This window comes from Physeter macrocephalus, chromosome 4 (genome assembly GCF_002837175.3).
Source record: "Physeter macrocephalus isolate SW-GA chromosome 4, ASM283717v5, whole genome shotgun sequence".
Classification (NCBI taxonomy): Eukaryota; Metazoa; Chordata; class Mammalia; order Artiodactyla; family Physeteridae; genus Physeter; species Physeter macrocephalus.
Window position 1 is genome coordinate 146,358,343 of NC_041217.1, and position 20,269 is coordinate 146,378,611.

At 39.8% G+C, this 20,269-nt stretch overlaps 3 protein-coding genes across 5 annotated transcripts in view; 2 read left to right on the plus strand and 1 right to left on the minus strand.

Moving 5' to 3' along the window:
* Positions 1 to 10,944, plus strand: part of IPP (intracisternal A particle-promoted polypeptide) — a 42,714-nt gene extending 31,770 nt beyond the window's left edge. The window contains exon 9 of one of the 2 annotated variants that reach the window (XM_007108597.3): positions 8,955 to 10,944. In XM_007108597.3, coding sequence (XP_007108659.1) covers positions 8,955 to 9,179 — 225 coding nt within the window. In that variant the 3' untranslated portion in view covers positions 9,180 to 10,944. The remainder of the gene's footprint in view (positions 1 to 8,954) is intronic. The other variant, XM_007108598.4, reaches the window with a different exon arrangement.
* Positions 10,945 to 12,954: 2,010 nt separating this feature from the next.
* On the minus strand, positions 12,955 to 17,303 carry TMEM69 (transmembrane protein 69). 2 transcript variants are annotated; one of them, XM_024119733.3, is made up of 3 exons: positions 16,976 to 17,303; positions 15,161 to 15,300; positions 12,955 to 13,993 (listed from the first exon to the last, which is right to left on the minus strand). In XM_024119733.3, exons 2-3 carry the CDS (start codon positions 15,212 to 15,214, stop codon positions 13,280 to 13,282), a joined length of 768 nt encoding a protein of 255 aa, XP_023975501.1. In that variant the 5' UTR covers positions 15,215 to 15,300; positions 16,976 to 17,303; the 3' UTR covers positions 12,955 to 13,279. The 2 variants fall into 2 exon arrangements, with proteins under 2 accessions (XP_023975501.1, XP_054940624.1); XM_055084649.1 differs by lacking the exon at positions 16,976 to 17,303 and adding an exon at positions 16,568 to 16,926.
* A 1,368-nt stretch (positions 17,304 to 18,671) lies between these two features.
* The window catches only part of GPBP1L1 (GC-rich promoter binding protein 1 like 1), a 52,742-nt gene continuing 51,144 nt past the window's right edge, over positions 18,672 to 20,269 (plus strand). Inside the window, exon 1 of the mRNA XM_055084650.1 lies at positions 18,672 to 18,841. The gene's annotated coding sequence lies outside the window, so the exon portion shown is untranslated. The remainder of the gene's footprint in view (positions 18,842 to 20,269) is intronic.

The window sequence follows — 20,269 nt, forward strand, 5'->3', positions numbered from 1 at the left end:
CATGGCTCACGGGCCCAGCCGCTCCGCGGCATGTGGGATCTTCCCGGACCGGGGCACGAACCCGTGTCCCCTGCATCGGCAGGTGGATTCTCAACCACTGCGCCACCAGGGAAGCCCTAAATAATTTTTAATGGAATATAGTTGATTTACAATGTTGTGTTACTTCTTGCATTGTTTCTGATGAGAAGTCAGTAGTCATTCTTATCCTTGTTCCCCCATGTATGTAATGTCTTTTTTTTTCCTTTGACAGTTTTTTAAAAAAATATTTATTTATATTTTGGCTGCATTGGGTCTTAGTTGTGGCATGTGGGCTTTTCATTGTAGTGCGCAGGCTTCTCTCTAGTTGTGGTGCCCAGGCTCAGTAGTTGCTACACGCGGGCTTAGTTGCCCCATGGCATGTGGGCTCTTAGTTCCACCAGGGATCAAACTGGCGTCCCCTGCATTGCAAAATGGATTCTTTTTTTTTTTTTTTTTTTTTTTTTTTGCGGTACGCGGGCCTCTCACCGCTGTGGCCTCTCCCGCTGCGGAGCACAGGCTCCAGACGCGCAGGCTCAGCGGCCATGGCTCACGGGCCCAGCCGCTCCACAGCACGTGGGATCCTCCCGGACCGGGGCACGAACCCACGTCCCCTACATCGGCAGGCGGACTCTCAACCACTGCGCCACCAGGGAAGCCCTGCAAGATGGATTCCTAACCACTGGGCCATCAGGGAAGTGCCTCTTTGACAGGTTTTAAGATTTTTCCTCTTTATCATGGGCTTCCAGTAATTTGAATATGGTATGTCTTGTTGGATTTTGGTGTTTAACCTGCTTGGAATTCACTGAACTTCTTGAATCTGTGGAATTATAGCCTCCATCAGATTGGAATATTTTCAGCCTTATTTCTTCAAATATTCTCCTGCTGTCTTTCTGGGACTTAAGTAACATGCATGTAAGGCCACTTGATATTGCCCCATAGGACACTGAGGCTCTGTTAATTTTTTCCCATCCTTTTTCTCTCTGTACTTCAGTTTGTTTTTGTTGGTTTTGTTTTACAGCTTCACTGAGGAAAAATTGTATGATTTTAAGGTGTACAGTGTGATGTTTTGCTATATGTATACATTGTGAAATGATGATTACAATCAAGCTAATTAACATACCCATCAACTCACATAGCTCCCTTTTCCTTTTTTTTATGTGTGTGGTGAGAGCACTTAAGATCGGCCTTCTTAGTAAATTTCAAGTATACAATATAGTATTATTAACTATAGTCACCATGCTATACATTAGATTGCTAGACTTACTCATCCTGCATAACTGAAACTTTGTTCTCTGTGCTTCAGTTTGGATAGTTTCTCTTGCTGTGTCTTCAAGTTCATTAATTAATGTCTAAACTTTTAATTTGCAGTGTCTAATTCCATTTAGGAAAATTTTCATTTCAGGTATTTTATTTTTTAGCTCTAGAAGATCTTTTGATTGTTGCTTTTTAAATGTCTTCCATTTCTCTCCTCATCATTTTCATGTTTTCTTTTAGATCCTTGAATATATTTATGATGTCTGTTTTAAAGTTCTTGTCTGCTAATTCTATTATCTTGTCATTTTTGGATCTGTATCTGTTGAAATTTTTCTTCTTGGTTTAAGTCAGAGTGTTTTTGCTTTTCCACATTTCTAGTAACTGATTGGATGTTGGACATTGTGAATGTTATGTTGTTGAGTATTTGGATTTTGTCTTCTTCCTATAAGAAGTGTTGAGTTTAGTTTTGATAGGCAGTTAAATTATTTGCAAATCAGATTGATTCATTTGAAACTTGTTTTTAAGCTTTGTAGGGAAGGTCTAGAAGATCTAGGTCTTTTAGGTATAGTTTAGCCCTACCACTGAAGTATGGCCCTTCTTGACTCTCTACTGTATGCCCTAGGTGTTCAACAAGGTCTCTTCATTTTGGCTTGTCAAAACTAGAATATCATAAAGACACAGACGTAGAGAATGGACTTGAGGACCCCGGGGGGGAAGGGGAAGCGGGGACAAAGTGAGAGAGTAGCATTGACATATATACACTACCAAATGTAAAATGGATGGCTAGTGGGAAGCTGCGGCATAGCACAGGGAGATCAGCTTGATGCTTTGCGATAACCTAGAGGGTTGGGATAGAGAGGGTGGGAGGGAGGCGCAAGAGGGAGGGGATGTGGAGATATATGTATACATATAACTGATACACTTTGTTGTACAGCAGAAAATAACACAACATTGTAAAGCAATTATACTCCAATAAAGATATTTTAAAAAAACAACTAGAATATCATCCAGTCTTGTGTGAGCTCTGAGAATTGTTAAGCTTACAACTCCTCTAAAGGAAAACTGTTTCTTTGCTCACAATATTTTGACACCAAATATGTGGGTTTTCCACACCAAGCTCTTCTCCAATTCTCTGCGGACAACACCAACTGGGTGTCCTACAAGTCAGTTCAGTTCTGACACTAACTATCCCACAGGTTAAGGGCTCAGTTCCACAAGACTGCCCCTCACTTTAGACATCAGTTCTCAGATTTACCACTGACTTGTTTACAAATTAAGGGTTCCCATGATCCCTTCCTCAGGTTCAATAATTCACCATAATGGCTCACAGAACTCAGGGAAACACTTTACTTAACTATTACCAGTTTATTATAAAGGATATTATATATTATTATAAATATAGAATAATAGAATATAATATAGAATATAATAGAATATATAATTTTTATATTCTATATTATTATAAAGGATACAAATGAACAGCCAGATGAAGAGGTACATATGGCAAGATCCAGAAGGGTCTTGATTACAGGTTTCTGCCCCGGTGAAGTTTGGGGTATCACTTTCCTGGCATGTGGATGTGGTCATCAAACCAGAAGTTCTCCAAACCCCATAGTTTAGGGATTTTTATGGAGGCTTCATTTCATAGGCATGATCAATTATTATTTCAACCTCCAGCCCCTCTCTCCTCTCTGATGACAGGGTATGGACTGAACATTCCAAACTTCTAATCTGGGCTTGATCTTTCTGGTAAAAGGCTCCCATCCTGAGGTTATACAGGATCCTACCAAGAGTTGCCTTATTAAGGAGGAGACATTCCTATCACCCAGGAAATTCCAAGGGATTTAGGAGCTCTGTGTCAACTGGGGTCAGAGACCAAATATATGTCTAACTATGTCACATCCTCCTATTAGTTGTTTTTTGACTGTTCTCATAGGGTCTCATTTTTTTTTCCACTTTAAAAAAATTTTTTTTAACTTTTTCTTTGTTGTTTTTATTTTTATTTTTTATTATTTTTATTTTCTTTCATAGAGTCTCATTTTATGCATGCATTGTTTAGGGGTATTCAGCCAGACTCAGGGGAACCTCTGTCCTCTAGCACTCTTCCTTGCAAATCTCAACTGCATCATCCTCTCTAAACTCTGATTTCTGTCTGCTAGATCAGCTGACTGTCATACTCTGCTTGGGATTCCCTTCCCTGTACTGCTATTCACAAAGCCCTCCAGGCAGAAAGCCTGGACAACCATGGAGCTCACCTTGTTTGTTTCTTTTTCTGAATCACAGTTTTTCATTGCCTGTTGTCCGTTGTCTGAGGACTTTATTTCATATAGTTTGTTGAGGTCTTTATGGTAGGAGGGCAAGTTTGGTAACAATTACTGTATCATGACTGAAAGTAGAAATCCATCTGTTTCCGCCCTTTTAACATGACTCCATCATTCACTGAGCATTTCTTTACTATCTGGCATAATAAAATATTTCAAGTACAAGAAAGCTTACACTTCTCTGATCTGGCCCTGGAATCAGTCATTTCTCCAAGAAGCATTAGTTCCTTTTAGTGAAGGACAGTATTTAGAAACCAAGATGAGGCACTCAGAGTACTCATTGCTACTGGGGTATTGCTGCTTGTAGCCATTCTCAGTAAACAGCTAAACATAAACAGTAAACAGTAAATGTATATATGTGTGTATACGTATTCACACACATATTCATTTATAAGTATTTCTATATCTGTGCATATATGTTATAAAACCATGAGTTCACAATGATAGCATCAATTCCAGTATACCTCAGATTCTTTCAGGCCTTCTCCATTCCCATGTTTGTAAATACCTTCTCTATCAGTTAAAAACTTGGCTCCTGGTATTCTCTATTTACTTATTTGTTCAATGAAACAAATCTACCTACCATACTAGCTGCCTTCTCCACCTGCCACCTCTGCATATTACCATCTTATCATTGCCCATAATAGCGCCCCATTATTCTCTCATGCCCTCAGTTACTAGGTTGATGCAATTATGCTAGGAAAAGAAGAGAAAATAGGTTGTACCTTCATTGAGTCACTGTTCTACCATGCATTTGTTTATTAGTCCATTTATTCATTCACAAATACTTACAGACCTGGGGAAACAAAGGCAAACTAAATATATAAGGCCCCAGCTCTCAAGAAGCCTATATTCTAGTGGGGAATATAGAGAAATAAATAGACAAACAATTGCATTACAGTTTATTAAGTGCTGGGATAATGGAAGTACAAGGTGTGTTATGCCATAGACTTATAGGTTAGACAAATTTTTTCCAAATTAATTGCCATGGAATACTATTTTTTTGCATTGTTAATAGGAATTTGGTAACACGAGTTGCCCTGGTCAATTATACTTAGGGAAAGTTGGATTAAACAAAGTTGAATAAGTTTCTTACAGGACTTCTTTACACAATTTATTAAATAATGTACTTCATGAATCTTTATGCTAAGTCTCTCAAATTTAATTGACCACACAACCCTTGCTTTTGTTTGTGAAACATCTTGGGGGAGAAAAGTGTTTCAGGTAACATATTTTATGAAATATGGATTAGTGTTACTTGAATTTTATGGTTCTTAAACTAGTTTTGGTTATTAAAACCTTCAAAACCTAAAGGTTTTTAAATTACTTTTTTCTCTTTTTAAGTAGGAAGGATTTTTTGTTTATTGAAATATAATTCACAAACCAAACACTTGAGTTGTTTCAGTGTTTTGGCTATTATGAACAGTGCTGCTGTGGACATTTGTGTACATGTTTTTTTGTGGACTGAATGTTTTCATTTCTCTTGGGTATCTACCTAGGAGTGGAATTGCTAGGTCATATGGTAACTCTATGTTTAACCTTTTGGGGGACTGCCAGGTTGTTTTCTAAAGGGGCTATACCATTTTACATAACCACAAGCAGTATATGAGGGTTCTAATTTCTCTACATCTAATGCTTATTATTTATCTTTTTTTATTATAGCTGACCTAGTAGGTGTGGATTGGTATCTCATTGTGGTTTTGACTTGTACTTTCCTGATGGTTAATTAGGTTGAGCATCTTTTATGTGCTTATTGGTCATTTATCCTTCTTTGAAGAAAAATCTGTTCTAATTTTGTCCATTTAAAAATGGATTATTTGTCTTTTTATTACTGAGATATGAGTTCTTTATATATCCTAGATGCAAGTCCTTTGTCAGATATATGACTTGCAAAATTGTTTTCCCATCCTATGGTTTTCTTCATTTTCTTGATGGTATTCTTAGAAGCACAAAAGTTTTTAATTTTAATGTCCAATTTATTTTTTTCGCTTGTTGCTTGTGCTTTTGGTGTTATAACTAAGAAACCATTGCTTAATTCAAGATCATGAAGATTTATGCCTACTCTTTTTTCAAAGTTTTACAGTTATATTTAGGTCTTTAATTAATTTTTGAGTTAATTTTTGTATATGGTGTGAGGAAGAGGTCCACCTTCATTCTTTTGCATGTGGTAACCAGTTATCCCAGCACCATTTATTGAAAAGACTCTTTTCCATTTGATTGTCTTGATATCTTTGTTGAAAATCAGTTGACCATAAATGTGAGGGCTTATTTCTGGACTCTTAATTCTATTCATTTATCTATATGTTTATCCTTATGCCAGTACCACACTGTCTTAGTTACTGTAGCTCTGTGGTTTGAAATCAGAAATTGTGAGTCCTCCAACTTGGAATTTCTTTTTAAAAGTTGGTTTGGCTGTTCTGGGTCCCTTGAATTCCATATGAATTTTAGGATCTGCTTGTCAGTTTCTACCAAGAAGCCAGCAGGGTTTTGACAGGGATTACATTGAATCTGAGATCAATCTGGGGAGTATTGCCATCTTAACAATATTAGGTCTTTTCATCTTGAACATGGGATGCCTTTCCATTTATTTAGGTCTTCTTCAGTTTGTTTCAACAGTGTTTTATAGTTTTCAGTATCTTGCATTTTGTTGGTTAAACTTATTCCTAAATATTTTATTATGTTTGATGCTATTGTAAATTGAATTTTCTTAATTTCATGTTCAGCTTTTTTCATTCCTAGTGTATAATAATTTGATCAATTTTTGTATATTCATCTTATATCCTGAAACCTTGCAGCACTTGTACTCTAATATGTTTTTGTGGATTCCTTAGGATTTTCTATGTACAAGATCATGTCATCTATAATTAGAGATCATTTTACTTTTTCCTTTCCAATCTGGATGGCTTTTATTTCATTTTCTTTTCTAATTGCCCTGGCTAGACCCTCCAGTATAATCTTGAATAGAAATGGCAAAAGTAGAATTTTTGTTTTGTTGTAAAGCATAATTTTGATTCTCATGTGTGACAAGTTTCAAACTTTGGTGATATTTCAGGTTCCTTTCACTTTCTAAGTGGTCTCTATTTTATGGGGGGAATAGAGAAAGTGAACTTGCTGAGGGTGCTTTCTCTTGCTAATGTTTCTATATGGCTAGAAATGAATAGATTTTCGTTCCAAAGTTAAGTGCTTATCAGTAATGTTACCTTGGTTTTTCATGCATAAATCTGAAATGTTATTGTTATTTACTATCTACTAAAGTCCTATATTATAGATTCAAACAGTAAAGATAATGTAAAACGTGTTTCTGGTTTTACAGAGTTTATTTTGAGGGGACTCAAAATAAAAAGCAAATTGTAGTTAATACACTGATAGAAATGAAACATAAACATTACTGAATGAGCCCCATGATTCCCTTACTCTTCTTGTCCAGAGCCATTTTTGTAGGGGAGCAAAGGTTAGCTCTCCCTAATGATAAACATAAACCCAACATCCTGATTTATCTTAACCAGCTATAGGTATTTTTGTGAATATATCTATCTTTTAAAATGAGTATTTTTTCAGCTGTGAAAACTTTTTGATGTATTCTGTAATTTCATATAATCAAATAGCCTTCAAGTTTAATATGGTCCTTCAATTTCAAAGGAATGTCCCTGGTGTTAGTATTTCAGAATTTCATTTAAGTTCAGATCAGCATCTATAATGTGCTGGTTCTATACTGGGTACTGGGATGTGAAGCTCATTAAGTTGCTCTCCTCAGAAAGTTCACTCTCTAGCACTGATGAATAATCTTTTTGCATCTTTTATGACTTTATAAACTTTGTTCATCATATGCTTTATTTTCAGATTCTTTTTTTTTTAAGCTGGAAACTTTCTTTTCTCTCTTGATTATTTCTCAGGACCTTTATTAGCTTTCCTGTTTTCTGGGTATAGACATTTTCCCTGGAGTAAGACTTTACAGTCATTTTGGATATAGCAGCTTATTGAAATTTCTTCAGTGAATAATGTATGCCAGGAGCTAGCAAACTTTCTATTAAAAGGCCGGATAGTGGGCTTCCCTGGTGGCGCAGTGGTTGAGAGTCCACCTGCCAATGCAGGGGACACGGGTTCGTGCCCCGGTCTGGGAAGATCCCACATCCCGCGGAGCGGCTAGGCCCCTTGAGCCATGGCCGCTGATCCTGTGCGTCCGGAGCCTGTGCTCTGCAACGGGAGAGGCCACAACAGTGAGAGGCCCGCGTACCGCCAAAAAAAAAAAAAAAAAAGGCCGGATAGTAAACATTTTAGGCCTTGCGGGCCACATACAATTTCTTCTTTTGCCATATTGTTTTTTTATAATAAACTTTTTAAAAAATATTTATTTATTTATTTGGCTGCGTTGGGTCTTAGTTGCAGCACGTGGGATCTTCGTTGCTACATGCGAGATCTTTAGTTGCAGCATGCGGGATCTTTAGTTGCGGCATGCAGATTCTTTAGTTGTGGCACACGGGATTTTAGTTGCAGCATGTGAACTCTTAGTTGCGGGATCTAGTTCCCTGACCAGGGATCAAACCCAGGCCCCCTGCATTGGGAGCACGGAGTCTTAGCCACTGGACCACCAGGGAAGTCCCTTAAATAACCTTTTAATATGGAAAGATCATTCTTAGTTTGTAGGCTTACAAAAATAGGCCCTAGTTTCCAATCCCTGATCTGTACTACCTTTCTGAAAATATGTTTTACGAATTACTAACTGCACTAGATGGTCCTTGAAAAAAGGAATCCATGTTCAAATAAATTTGGCCAGTGTTGTTTACTGTATTGTTCTCTCGGAGATTTATAAGACCTATCATATTAAAGATTTTAAAAAGTCCTTCCAGACTTCCCTGGTAAATTTCTAGATTATCTCCTGGTGACCATAATTTATAATTAATCACAGATATATTTTTCATTACTTTCCTCTAAATTCACTACTTTGTCTACACCTAAAAACTTCAATTTAAAATGTTCTATATGCTTATATGACTGGATTGTGAGTTTGAAATTTAAACATGTAAAAAGAACCAGAGGGACTTCCGTGGTGGTCCAGTGGGTAAGACTCAGTACTCCCAATGCAGGGGGCTCAGGTTCCATCCCTGGTCGGGGAACTAGATCCCACATGCATGCCACAACTAAGAGTTCGCATGCCACAACTAAAAGATCTCGAGTGCTGCAACGAAGATCCCTGTGTGCCGAAATTAAGACCCGGCACAGCCTAAATAAATAAATAAATAAATAAAAATAAATATTAAAAGAATAAATAAATTTAAAAAAGAACCAGAGTATCTAATTTCTCAGCACTTTTCTCTGTTACCATGTTATGGCACTGCTAACTTCTTTTTTTCCCTTATCCAGGAAAAGTGGGTTGAAGTTGCTTCAATGAAAGTGCCTAGAGCAGGCATGTGTGTTGTGGCAGTCAACGGGCTTCTGTATGTTTCTGGAGGTCGATCTTCCAGCCACGATTTCTTGGCCCCAGGTACCTTGGACTCAGTTGAAGTTTATAACCCTCATTCAGATACATGGACAGAAATTGGTAACATGATCACCAGTCGTTGTGAAGGAGGTGTTGCTGTACTATGAAATAGTAAGTGTAAGAGAGCACAGGAAACATTTTGAAAATACAGGATCTCACCTTTTGCAAATCACACTTGTGTTTGGTGATAGGACCCTTTCATCTGTTTTCTATGAATTTTGTAGATAAATGAGTAAAAACTGACTTTTTTTAAAGAATTTGAGTGAGAAGCGATATGGAATATATCCTAAATCAATATAGAGTTCACACAAATTTGCCAGGCTTACCAGGAGATATGCTGTTTATGCTCTAGAATTGTCCAGTTAGGAGTAGAGTCCTATTTGTAAAAATGATTTGCTAGACGCTTCTTGGCAAATAGTCCCTTTAGCTGCTTCTCCAGTGCAGTTAAGCTGTAACATGACCATTATGTGATTTAAGAATATCAATGAGACAGTTTAAAGATATCTGTACATTCATGATTCAATCCAGAGTGCAATTTTCCATGGCCATAGTTTACCCTACAGAGAAAAGCCAATGAAGCAACTTCCTACTTTTATTTTATTCCAGGAGTTTTCACTAGTCCCAAACTTTTTATTAACAGCAGGAAAACTGGGAGGGACATATGGGAAACATCTAGCTATCTATATATATAAGTTTTTCACCTGTTGATAACAGCATAAAAAAAGCTTTTGCTCACTTATGGTTTTGTCTTGATGCTGGAATGCAGGTGAGGAATTAATAGGAGGTTCTTAGTGACAGTCCTTTATTGCAGTAGGATGATGTAATGGGTGATAGAGCCCAGCAGGTTGAATGCACCTTTTTCTAGTCACCAAAAATACATTTAGCTTTGGGAAGAGGGAGTTTATTAGATTATCAAGCTTTGTAAAGCATACTCACACTTGGGCAAGCCTAAATATGAGCTTAGTACAAAGCTGCTGCCTGGCTTGGAGAAGATGGAATTGTAGGTACCTGTAAAACTTTTTACAGAGACTAACTCTTAAGTGTACGCTGAAAGGCCTCTGACCCAAAACTGCTCAAAACTTCTCATTTTCCCTGAGAAGCATTCTAAAGAATTGTTTTCTGTCCATTTCTGAGACGAAGATTCTTTGCGTACATGATCATCACTTTTAAATTATTTCTACTAGTCAGTTGGAGCCATATATATTAAAGGTCTTATACATTTAGGTTTACCTAGCTGTTCCAGGATTTGATTTGTATATCCCTGATTTCCCCTTTTCTGTACAAAAGTCCTCCAGTATATTATAGGCATCAGTGGCTTATTTAGATAGAAAACCTTTGGTAAGCATTAAAGACTCAGGCAGCACTCATATCCAAAGTATTTGGATAGACTCACAAAGATACTTTCCTTCATAACTTAACCATATGCATATATAAAGAAAAGCTTACATAGTGCAGACAGAAAGCTCTGTGTCCCATTCTTTGGGGTACCCTGAAAGTCTGAAGGGTCCCAGCCAGATGCCTGGCTGGGATCTGTAAAATGTCAAGGAATGAAGTATCAAGATAGTTTGTAAACTATTTAAGCTGTAACTCATGTGCCTTTAATATTTCTAGTTAAAGAGAATCTGCATTCTGGTTCAAGAGATTTACGAATTTTCCTATCATTTAATTTTCATTATTGCCTGATGCCAACCTAAAATGGCACTATGAAGGGCGGCATTTTGTACTGCTGTGGCAGAAATGTAGTCAACACAGTGTTTGGGCCTAATAGGTCCAGACGATGCCTGAAAATAAGTAATTATAAATATGCTTATTTCCTAGGTAATGACAGATTGTTTTAAAAAGAATGTACCAATAAAGTATCTTGATTTCTTTGCTTTTTCTTGTATTACTTAGTTTATTAGCAGCATTCCTGGATTATCAAAGTGTAGTAGGATTGCCCATGATTTTTCAACTTTAGGGACTTGCACATTTAGTTTTACATTTAATTCTGTTTTCTGAGCAACTGTTAACGTGATCTTCCTCCAAAATATTTAACAATTCAATATACTTCTAAATATCCTGTCCAATGTACTTAAAAATCGCACACTGTAGAGAATTCCCTGGTGGTCCAGTGGTAAGGACTCAGAGCTTCCACTGCAGGGGGCACGGATTCAATCCCTGGTCGGGGAACCAAGATCCCACATGCTTTGTGGCGTGGCCAAAAAAAAAAAGTGGGCAGTTAGCCTAAAAATATGACTTGCCCCTATGCTGAAAGATTGAGATCAGAGAAAAGTTTTAAGTTTGTGCAGTCCTCATGCAATTTAAGAGAAGCAGAGAAGTAATTCTCCTCACTGAAACAGTCTGAGTAGGATCTGAGAAGGATCTTCTGAAGAGTATGAGCTTTCTTTCCTTCAGTATCAGGCTGTAGTAAACTTTTCTCTACATTAATAAAGAAGGATCGTGTGGTGATTTCAGCCACAGACTTTTAACTGGTAAGCTTCTTAATGATCAGAACAAGCTCTAGCTCTACAGTGTTATATTTGTTTGCTAGGGCTGCTTTAACAAAGTACCACAGAAATGGAAACAACAGAATTTATTGTCTCAAGTTTTGGAGGCCTGAAGTCTGAAATCAAGGTGTTGGTGGAGTTGGTTTTTTCTGAGGGCTAAGAAGGAGGGATCTATTCAAGGCTTCTCTCCTTGGCATGCAGATCTTCATGTTCACATGGTATTCTCTCTGTATATGTCTTTATCTCTACATTTTCCATTATAAGAACACCAGTAATATTACATTACAACCTACCCTTATAATCTCATTTTAACCTTATTAATAACTCTGTAAAGACCCTATCTGCAAGTAAGGTCACATTCTGAGATGCTGTGGATTAGGACTTGAACACACAATTCATAAAAAAATCTTGTAACAGGTGTGTAACAAAGTAAACAAGTTACCACTCTAGATTATGATCTTTCCACAGCAAGAATCATTAAAGTGAAAATTATATGTATATAATTTACTTATGAAATTTAAGTTACATAATATTTGAATACTTATACAAAGGTAACGTATACCAGATGATACCATTTCCTGATTTAAATTCTTATAACATTGAAAATGTTTCTCCTTTTTTATGAGACTAAGCATCTCAAAAGACTAAGTTTTAAAGTTAGAATTCAAGGTGTTGCTTTTGCTGCTTTAAAAAAGCTTTTGTGTGAGTTGACATGCAAAACTAGATAGAACATTAAGATGTCTCCAGCTTGACTTTTCCTAGTTTGTATGTCCTAGAGGCTTTATTCTTTTAACTATTTAACTATTTTTGACCAGCTGGTGTTATGTTTGGAGATAAGTTGCATCTATACTCTGCCAAATATCCTGGTAAAACCTGGAAAATGTGTCTAGCTTTTCTTTGAACATAGTTTTCCCTCGTGACACTGCTCCCTACTGACTTTAGAGCCACAGATCCTTTCAGTTCAAATAACTAGGTTGTGCCAGGTAAAAAGAGCTTGGAAACGCAATTCCCAGGGGCAACTGCAATGAAAACTCTACACTGGAGCCACCTATTATTTTCAGACACTCATGGATACGAAGTTTTCCTCTGAGAGAGAGAGAGAGAGAGAGAGTGTGTGTGTGTGTGTGTGTGTGTGTGTGTGTTTTCAGTGATCCTAAAGCTCTAGCACAAAGGTTTTTCATCTTTTAATTTACATTTTTCAAAACAATTAAAACATGGAAATTTTTAAGTGGATGACTATAAAGTTCATAAAAAGACTGTATGAGAACTATAACCTAATATAACATGAAAAGGATTTTTTGTGTGTTTCTGTGTGTTTGAGAGAGAGAGAGAGAGTGTGTGTGTGTGTGTGTGTGTGTGTGTGTGTTTTCAGTGATCCTAAAGCTCTAGCACAAAGGTTTTTCATCTTTTAATTTACATTTTTCAAAACAATTAAAACATGGAAATTTTTAAGTGGATGACTATAAAGTTCATAAAAAGACTGTATGAGAACTATAACCTAATATAACATGAAAAGGATTTGTTAAGGGTTTTCAAGCTGCTTCTCAGTGATTCCTTATAAAATAAAGATTTCTAGAAATGAAAAATAATTTGGGAAGAATAAATCACCACTGGTGGGAAAAAAGAGCTAAACTGGAGAGGTAGAAAAAGGTGATGCCAAAACACAACCTTACAAGGCTTCTAGCCAACATGCTAACGTCATCTACAGAGTAGTTTTATATTTATTCTACTTGCCTAAGTCTCTTGGGTCCCTTCTCTGGATAAAAATCTTTAACTAGTAAAGTGATTACAAATGAAAAAAAGGCCACTAACGTGACTACTATCCTCAGGGCTTTGAACCAATTGGGATAATGTGGCAAGAGAAAAAGTTCAGTGTGTAATGCTATCCCCAAACCTATTATTACTGTGACTATAGCTTCACTGAGTCTTTCAGAAACAAAGAACGCAAGCCATGAAAACACAACAGGAGCTGTACTATTAGCTAAATTGAAGAAGTCTGGTTTGGCTGGACTACCTTGTGGCAGAGTAAAACCCCATCTGATCCCTCCCAAGAAAGATAGGAAACTGGCTCCATAAGCCATCTGAGTAAAAGCTAATATGGGAATGTAAGTCTTTGTCATCACCATGACCAGTGGTGGAGCAATGAAGGGGATTAGTCCTGCCAGAGTTATGTATAATGCTGGCTTTGGGCTGTCAGGCAGGTAACTGATGGTTTGTGGTGGCCTGGCTGGAAGTACTGCTTGCTCTTGCTTCTTCTTAAAGCTGCATGGGGAAGTGTGATAATATTGTGTCTTGCTCATACACACTGGAAATGATGAGACAAGCCAAGGCCTTGGAAACAAAGGGGAAAAGTTCTGCTGGAGGCATGTTTTGACAGAAAATGTTTCTATTCTCCTTCTGGCTCCTAGTCTGATTGTGGAAGGGTACTTCAGCATCTATAGGGAAAACAGAACGAGAAGACAAAAAACAGATTTAAAAAAAGGAAATCACCAAATGTTTTAGTCCCAATCTGAGACAATATAAAAACAAACCGCCTGCTTTCTGTTAGCACATCGAACTTAAAGAAAGGTTGGACTAAAGGATGATGTTATTATTGCTGGCAAAGACTATTAAACAGCTATACAACATGCAAAAGAAACTACTGAATAGAAACCAGTGATATATTTTGGCCTACCACTAAACTTATCCCATGAAAGAAATATCTGAAGGAGGAACAGCTAAAGACTAGGTCTTTAGTTTTTGGCATTCTAAACTGCCTCTTCTATTTATAAATTGCAAAAGAAGCAGCACTAATTACTGTGGAAATGCTATTTTATGTAGAGAAAATTAAGCTTTAGACACTGCATAATTTTCATAGCTTCATGCCTTTCTACATATGTCTGCCTAGAATTCTAGGTTACCATTTTTCTATCTAGGGAACTTATCTTTCAAAATTCGGCTTGAAGCTTTCTCCAATCTGATGTAATCCTCCTATAAGTACCATATACACACTTCTATCCTAATTCTCACAGCGCATTAAAATCATGTGTTTACTTGTCTGTCTCAGTAGACTTGAGAGCCAGGACCATATATTTTTCTTTGCCTTAAAAAAAAAAAAAAATCCCCAGTGCCTTTCATGGTACATGGCCAAAGCAATAACCTCTGTTGCTGATTCTGTGCTTTAGTGAGTAGATTCCATACTTCAACAGTTAAGCAGATCAACATTAACTCAAAAAATGCTGGATTAAAGAAAAAAATGAAACAGTTATTTAAGAATCTTGGTGGTTACTCAAAATGCTAGGAATGATTCCATCTTGAGGCTTTTTTTTTCCTTTTTGTCTAGAATGTTCTTCCCTGAGGTACCTGCATGGCTCATTGCCTCACTTCTGACCACCCTATTTATAAATGCAGTCCTTAAGTCTACTGTCCCTATTCCCCTTCCCTGCTCTGTAGTTCTCCACAGCACTTACCACTTGACATATTAAATTTCCCTTATTTATATTTTACTCTTCCCCTGATCAACCAGAATATAAGAGGATACGGACTTTTGTCTTCTTTTTCACTATTGCCCAGCCAAGCAATGCCTGGAAAGTAGTGCTCAAATATTTGTTGAATAAACCAACCTTTGAAGATGCTCGAGAAAACTTCTGGATGAAGTGAACCATAGTGGGCCCCATTGAAAGTCTTGCTTAGGAAGATGCCACACAGTTCTGATTAATGTATTTTTATAGCTCAGTGGAGCATCTGAATCAGAAGCATGTTGCTGTGTACAAAACAAGATGTCATTTAATTTTCTTCACTTTATACATAACTTTTAAAAAGTAGTAATTTGGGATAATTTCTTCCATATAACAGTTTTCTTTGAAAACAATAATTAATGTTTTCAAAAAATCAGTAACATTAATAGATCCTTTTCTTCTCTGAACCATTCTTTTAGCTTTTGCTGTTTGGTGTAACAGAAAGAGTAATGCACAGAGGCAACAGATCTGGATTTTTACAAATGCCTCCATCATTTCCCAGCTGTGTTACCTTGGGTAAATTCCTTCCTTGAGGTGCCAGCTTTCTTATCTTTAACACTGAAAGTCATAGGGACTTAGCTTAAAGTAATGATAGTAGCAATCAATACAATTAACTGTGAATCAGGCATTGTAACTATGTAATTACTGTAACTATTGAATAACCTCATCAACTTGGTGCTGAAAGGCAGTAATAGCCTGTTAAGTTAGAGTGCAGACTTTGGAGTCAAACAATCTGGGTTGGAATCCTGGCTCCACCACGTGTTAGCTATGTGACTTTGGACAAATTATTTAACCTGGCTATGGGGCAGTTCACTCACCTATAAGGCTTATGATAACTACATAGGGTCGTTGTAAAAATTAAGTAAGTTAATACATGTAAAAAGCTGAGAACTGTCCCTAACACAAAGTAGGCACTCAAAAAATACTAGCTGGGCTTCCTTGGTGGCGCAGTGGTTGAGAGTCCGCCTGCCGATGCACGGGACACGGGTTCGTGCCCTGGCCCGGGAAGATCCCAACATGCCACGGAGCGGCTGGGCCCGTGAGCCATGGCCGCTGAGCCTACGCGTCCGGAGCCTGTGCTCCGCAACGGGAGAGGTCACAACAGTGAGACGCCCGCGTACCGCAAAAAAAAAAAAACAAAAAAACTAGCTATTATTCCCACCTTACACAATGTACGCAACCAGTAAGTGGCTGAGTGAGAATATTATGAATCCAGATCTGTCATGTTTACATAAGTCCCATTCTTAACCAAAAGAATAAGGTGTCTAAAAATCTAAAACCCACAGTTGCTGCTTAATTTAAAAACGTAGTGAACTAATTTCTTGATTACAGATCTTAGGGCTGGTTCAAGAAATCCTGTATACCAGCCCGTCAATGTCTTCATTCTGTATATATGTATAAGGAAGCAAGTAGGGAGTTAAGTTATGCCGGGTCTCTGAATAGATGTTAGATGACACCCACATCCACCTACTGACTCCCAGACACACATATCTGCAGGGCCCACACACTCACCTTTGTTCAAAATCACCTTCGTAAGGGATTTCAAAAAGCTTGATCAACGCTCCCTCAACCTTCCAAACTCCCTAGGCACTGTGACATGTACTTTCCAGCTCAAGAGTATTAAAGAGAAAAGTGAAAGCCTAAAGGCCAGGGACGGCAACTGGTGAGGGGGTTAAGGATAAAGACCCAAGGGTTAATCCGCTCAATTTGGGTGAGAACGCTCAGTATTTCCACTGCGCCAAATAAAAGAGTTGCAAACTGCAAGCCTTAGAGCAGACATCAGAGAAAAGGCGACGAAGTCTGGACGCAAAGATCCCCGTGAAACTTTGCCCAATAGTACCCGCTGCTTCAGTTTACTCCGAAGCCTTGGTGCCCCCGCCTTTCCCAACCTGCACCTGTGACAACAGCCCTACTACTCACTTGCCAGCGTCGCGCGGGGTGGTGGAAAGCTGAACCGCAAGAACAGCTTGGTACTGTGGAAAAGCACTTCCGGCAAGTGGGGTTAGAGAGCCCTCCCCACTTCCTGAGAGCCGAAAAAAACGAGTCCGGGTGCAGACTTGACCAGCGCTAACTGGTTCCTACCGGGGAAAATCTTAGTTCTAGTGGAAAGCCAGCTTTTGAAGTCTGTAGGGTACCTGAATGGTGCTTGCCTTTGTATTCCAGGTTTCCCAGCCAGCAGAATCTGCCTCGCAGAGTTCGGGAAGGTAGAGTGCAACTACTGAAACCATCTCAGAGTGATGGTGGTGGAGGAAGGTAGGAGAGATTTGGAGTCTAGGCCAAGTATGACTTGGCCAAATTGCTTGCCGTCTCTGGAACTCATTTTTTACTTTGCATAACAACAGGGTTTCTAGGAGCGACGGGGCACATTTCACACTTCATTAAAGTCCTGAACTAATACTATTTAAGAAAAAACAAAAAACTGTTTTCACTTCATTCTCTTTGCTGGTAACTAGAAACTTTGTTAAGAAATAAACAGCATAAGGGGCAGGACTTTCATTTCCATGAAAGGTGTGAGGGTAAGAGCTTTTAGGGTGACCCGGAAGTTAGATTCCTTCTGTCACCCTCCGCTTTAACTTTTGTTTGTGGGCTTTGTGACCTTGAGCAAGTCCCTTCCCTTCTCTGGGCCTCCATTTCACAGTCTATCAAAGGAAACACCGTCAGGCGATTTGCGCGTTTATCTGAAAACAACAGGAACGCTAGCCAGTTCCTCCATTCCTCAGGATTCTAGGTAGTCTAGCTTCCTGGTTGCCGACCATCACATGGTTTAGCTTCCCGTGCAGAATGGGCTCAGGGAATTCTTCCTAGTAGTAACACCTTCTAGTCGTGATAGGCTTTCACTTTTATTTCCTTCTCTGCCATGGCAGCGCCACCCCTTCCCGTTGTGCGATACCCAATGAGACTTTGGGCCGGAGAAACAGCTTATCCGCCCTGGCACAGGAGCAGGCTCCGGCCAGAAATCCGCCCAGCGCTGGGGCAGGGGCGTGTCGCCAGCGGTCGGACGGAACTACCACTCCCAGCGGGTAGCGCGTCGGGAACAGACGCGCAGGCCTCCAGAGCCCGGCCGTGCGGCCCGTTGGGGGCTAGAGTCTTAACGGCGCGTGCACGTGAAGGAAGGAGCCGAAGGTGGGAAGGGGTCGGAAAACACACGAGCCTACGAAACCGGTTTGTTAGTACTTGTAGAGGTAGTTTGGAGATGCGTGCTTGCCGAGAGGTGGGGTATGGGAGGGTGCAGAATGAAGGGGCGGGGAAAAACGGGTACACACATACCCACCCACTCATTCACACGCGCCCAGGCCCTAGTGTCGGGAGAGGGGATGTGAAGGGGAGTACCAAACCCAGCTGGTCTCCGCCTCTGAGGCGGCGCGAGGAAAGGCAGAATGTTCAACTCTGCAGAGGGACGGGGGTTGACCATGCGCCGCCTCGAGCCGCAGCGGGGCGAGCTGGGGGCAGGGCAGGGAATAACCGCCGTTCACGCGGCTAAACGTTGGCAGCTTGGGGCGTCGGGCGGGTCACCCGAACAGGGCTCACGCGCGTACGCGTGTGCCCTTGTGGGCGGTGCGAGAGGGTGGGCGTGTGTGAGGCGGGGTCAGATTAGGGGAGGGCCGGACTGGTCGTCGCTCCTCCCCCTCCACCCGCTCTGCCCCTCCTGGGCCGTGTGGGCCGGGCAGCCATTTTGGGAAGAGCTTTGTTATGGTTGTGGACTCTACACCTCTGCCGGATCAGGAAGCTGGGGACGCGCCCTCAGACGCCGCGACTGGTCCCTAGCTCTAGCCCCGCCGCTGCCCGGTGAGTGGGAGTTCGGGACCACGGGGCGGTAGGGGATCTTGAGTGGTCCGGCGCAGGGCTCCGCCCGGTGCCTAACGGGCCGGCTGTTGAAGCAAGTTGAAGGAGTCTCTCACACAGGTGGTTGGGTGTAGGTTGGGCCGGGGACCGGGAGCAGAGCTCACGGGTCGTGTGGTTCGGACGGGGCACCTTCCTCCGCTCGTGGAGCTTTGCACATGAGCGTCGCCGCGACTCTGCCGGAGCGCTCCTACTTCAACTTTGGTCTTCGGGTCGGAACGCTCACCTGCGGCTCTCTGGCTCCTCTCCAGGCGTTCCGGCTTTTTGGTGGTTGAGTAGCTTGGTTTACGGGTTTTTTTCTCCTTCTTAAATTAGAGCCAAGGGCTTTTGTTTTCCAGTGATGGAAAGTCTAAGGGAAAAAAGCGTGTAAGTCAAATGTGGAGTATCTGAGGGGAAAAGAAGAGCTTTAACCCCCCACCCCTGTTCCCCTCGTTCTGGTTCCCCCTGGTAGCGAGGTGTTTTCGTTGATTTAGATTGTCTATCCAGCACCTACTGACCTCTCCCTCCCTGGAAACAAAAAAGGCTGGTCGATCTTGAAGTGTTTTAGTGAGGATTTTTTTCTGTTTTACATCTACCTCTCCCCACCCCCGTGAAATTCAAAAGAAAGGCCGAATCTAAAATGGCTGTAGCTTGGGGAAGTGCCCTGAGCCTGGTAACTTAAATACGTTAAAATGTCTTAAATTCTTAGTTGTTTTTCCTACGGGGACAACAGCTGGATCTTTCATCTTTTTGCAGTTTGTGTCTTATGTTGAAGAGTCTTCGCTAGGTGAAAACAAAGGTGAGGCTAAAGTAGTTTGCTTACTCCGAAAGTTTACATAAGAGTGGGTGCGGTTTGGGTGGTTTGTTTTTTGGTTTTTTTTTTTTGGTAGTTGCTTATAGTTTTGAAATTGTGCTGTGGTGTTAATTTTATCAGCCAAGTTCGTGCTTTGAGATTGGTTTGCCATATTTGTTGAAATACTTGCTCTTAACTTTGATATTTATAGCTTATCTGGAATAAACAAAGTTTATGGTGGCTCATGTTTTAGTTTAGTAATAGAAGTCACATTCTTTGTAAATCCCTTCCAAAAGTAAAGTGATTGGTAGTCTTCAGTACACTTAGATTTATAGTTTAGTCATTGCTGGCCTTTTCTAAGGTCTTTTATGTGTAATACTTGAAAGAAAATCAGAGTGCTGATAAGTTTGGGACATTTATTAGAAAAGTGTAAGACAACAAGTGAAAACAAATTTTAGATGTGGAGTGCCTGATTGTTGTACCCTTTCAAACAAAAGGCTGTCTTTTTGTTTGTTGCCTTTTTTTTTTTTAAACCTTTAGATCCAGAAGTTTAACGGAAAACAAAAAGGCACAGAATGGAAACCAAAAACAGTTAACTTCAG

Bases quoted from the DNA above. Each gene is read 5' to 3' on its own strand.
- TMEM69 (XM_024119733.3), bottom strand. From the start codon at position 15,214: ATGGGGCCCACTATGGTTCACTTCATCCAGAAGTTTTCTCGAGCATCT. The intron at 13,994-15,160 runs GTTGGTTTATTC...TTTTCCCTATAG, and splicing joins TTTCTCGAGCATCTTCAAAG to ATGCTGAAGTACCCTTCCAC.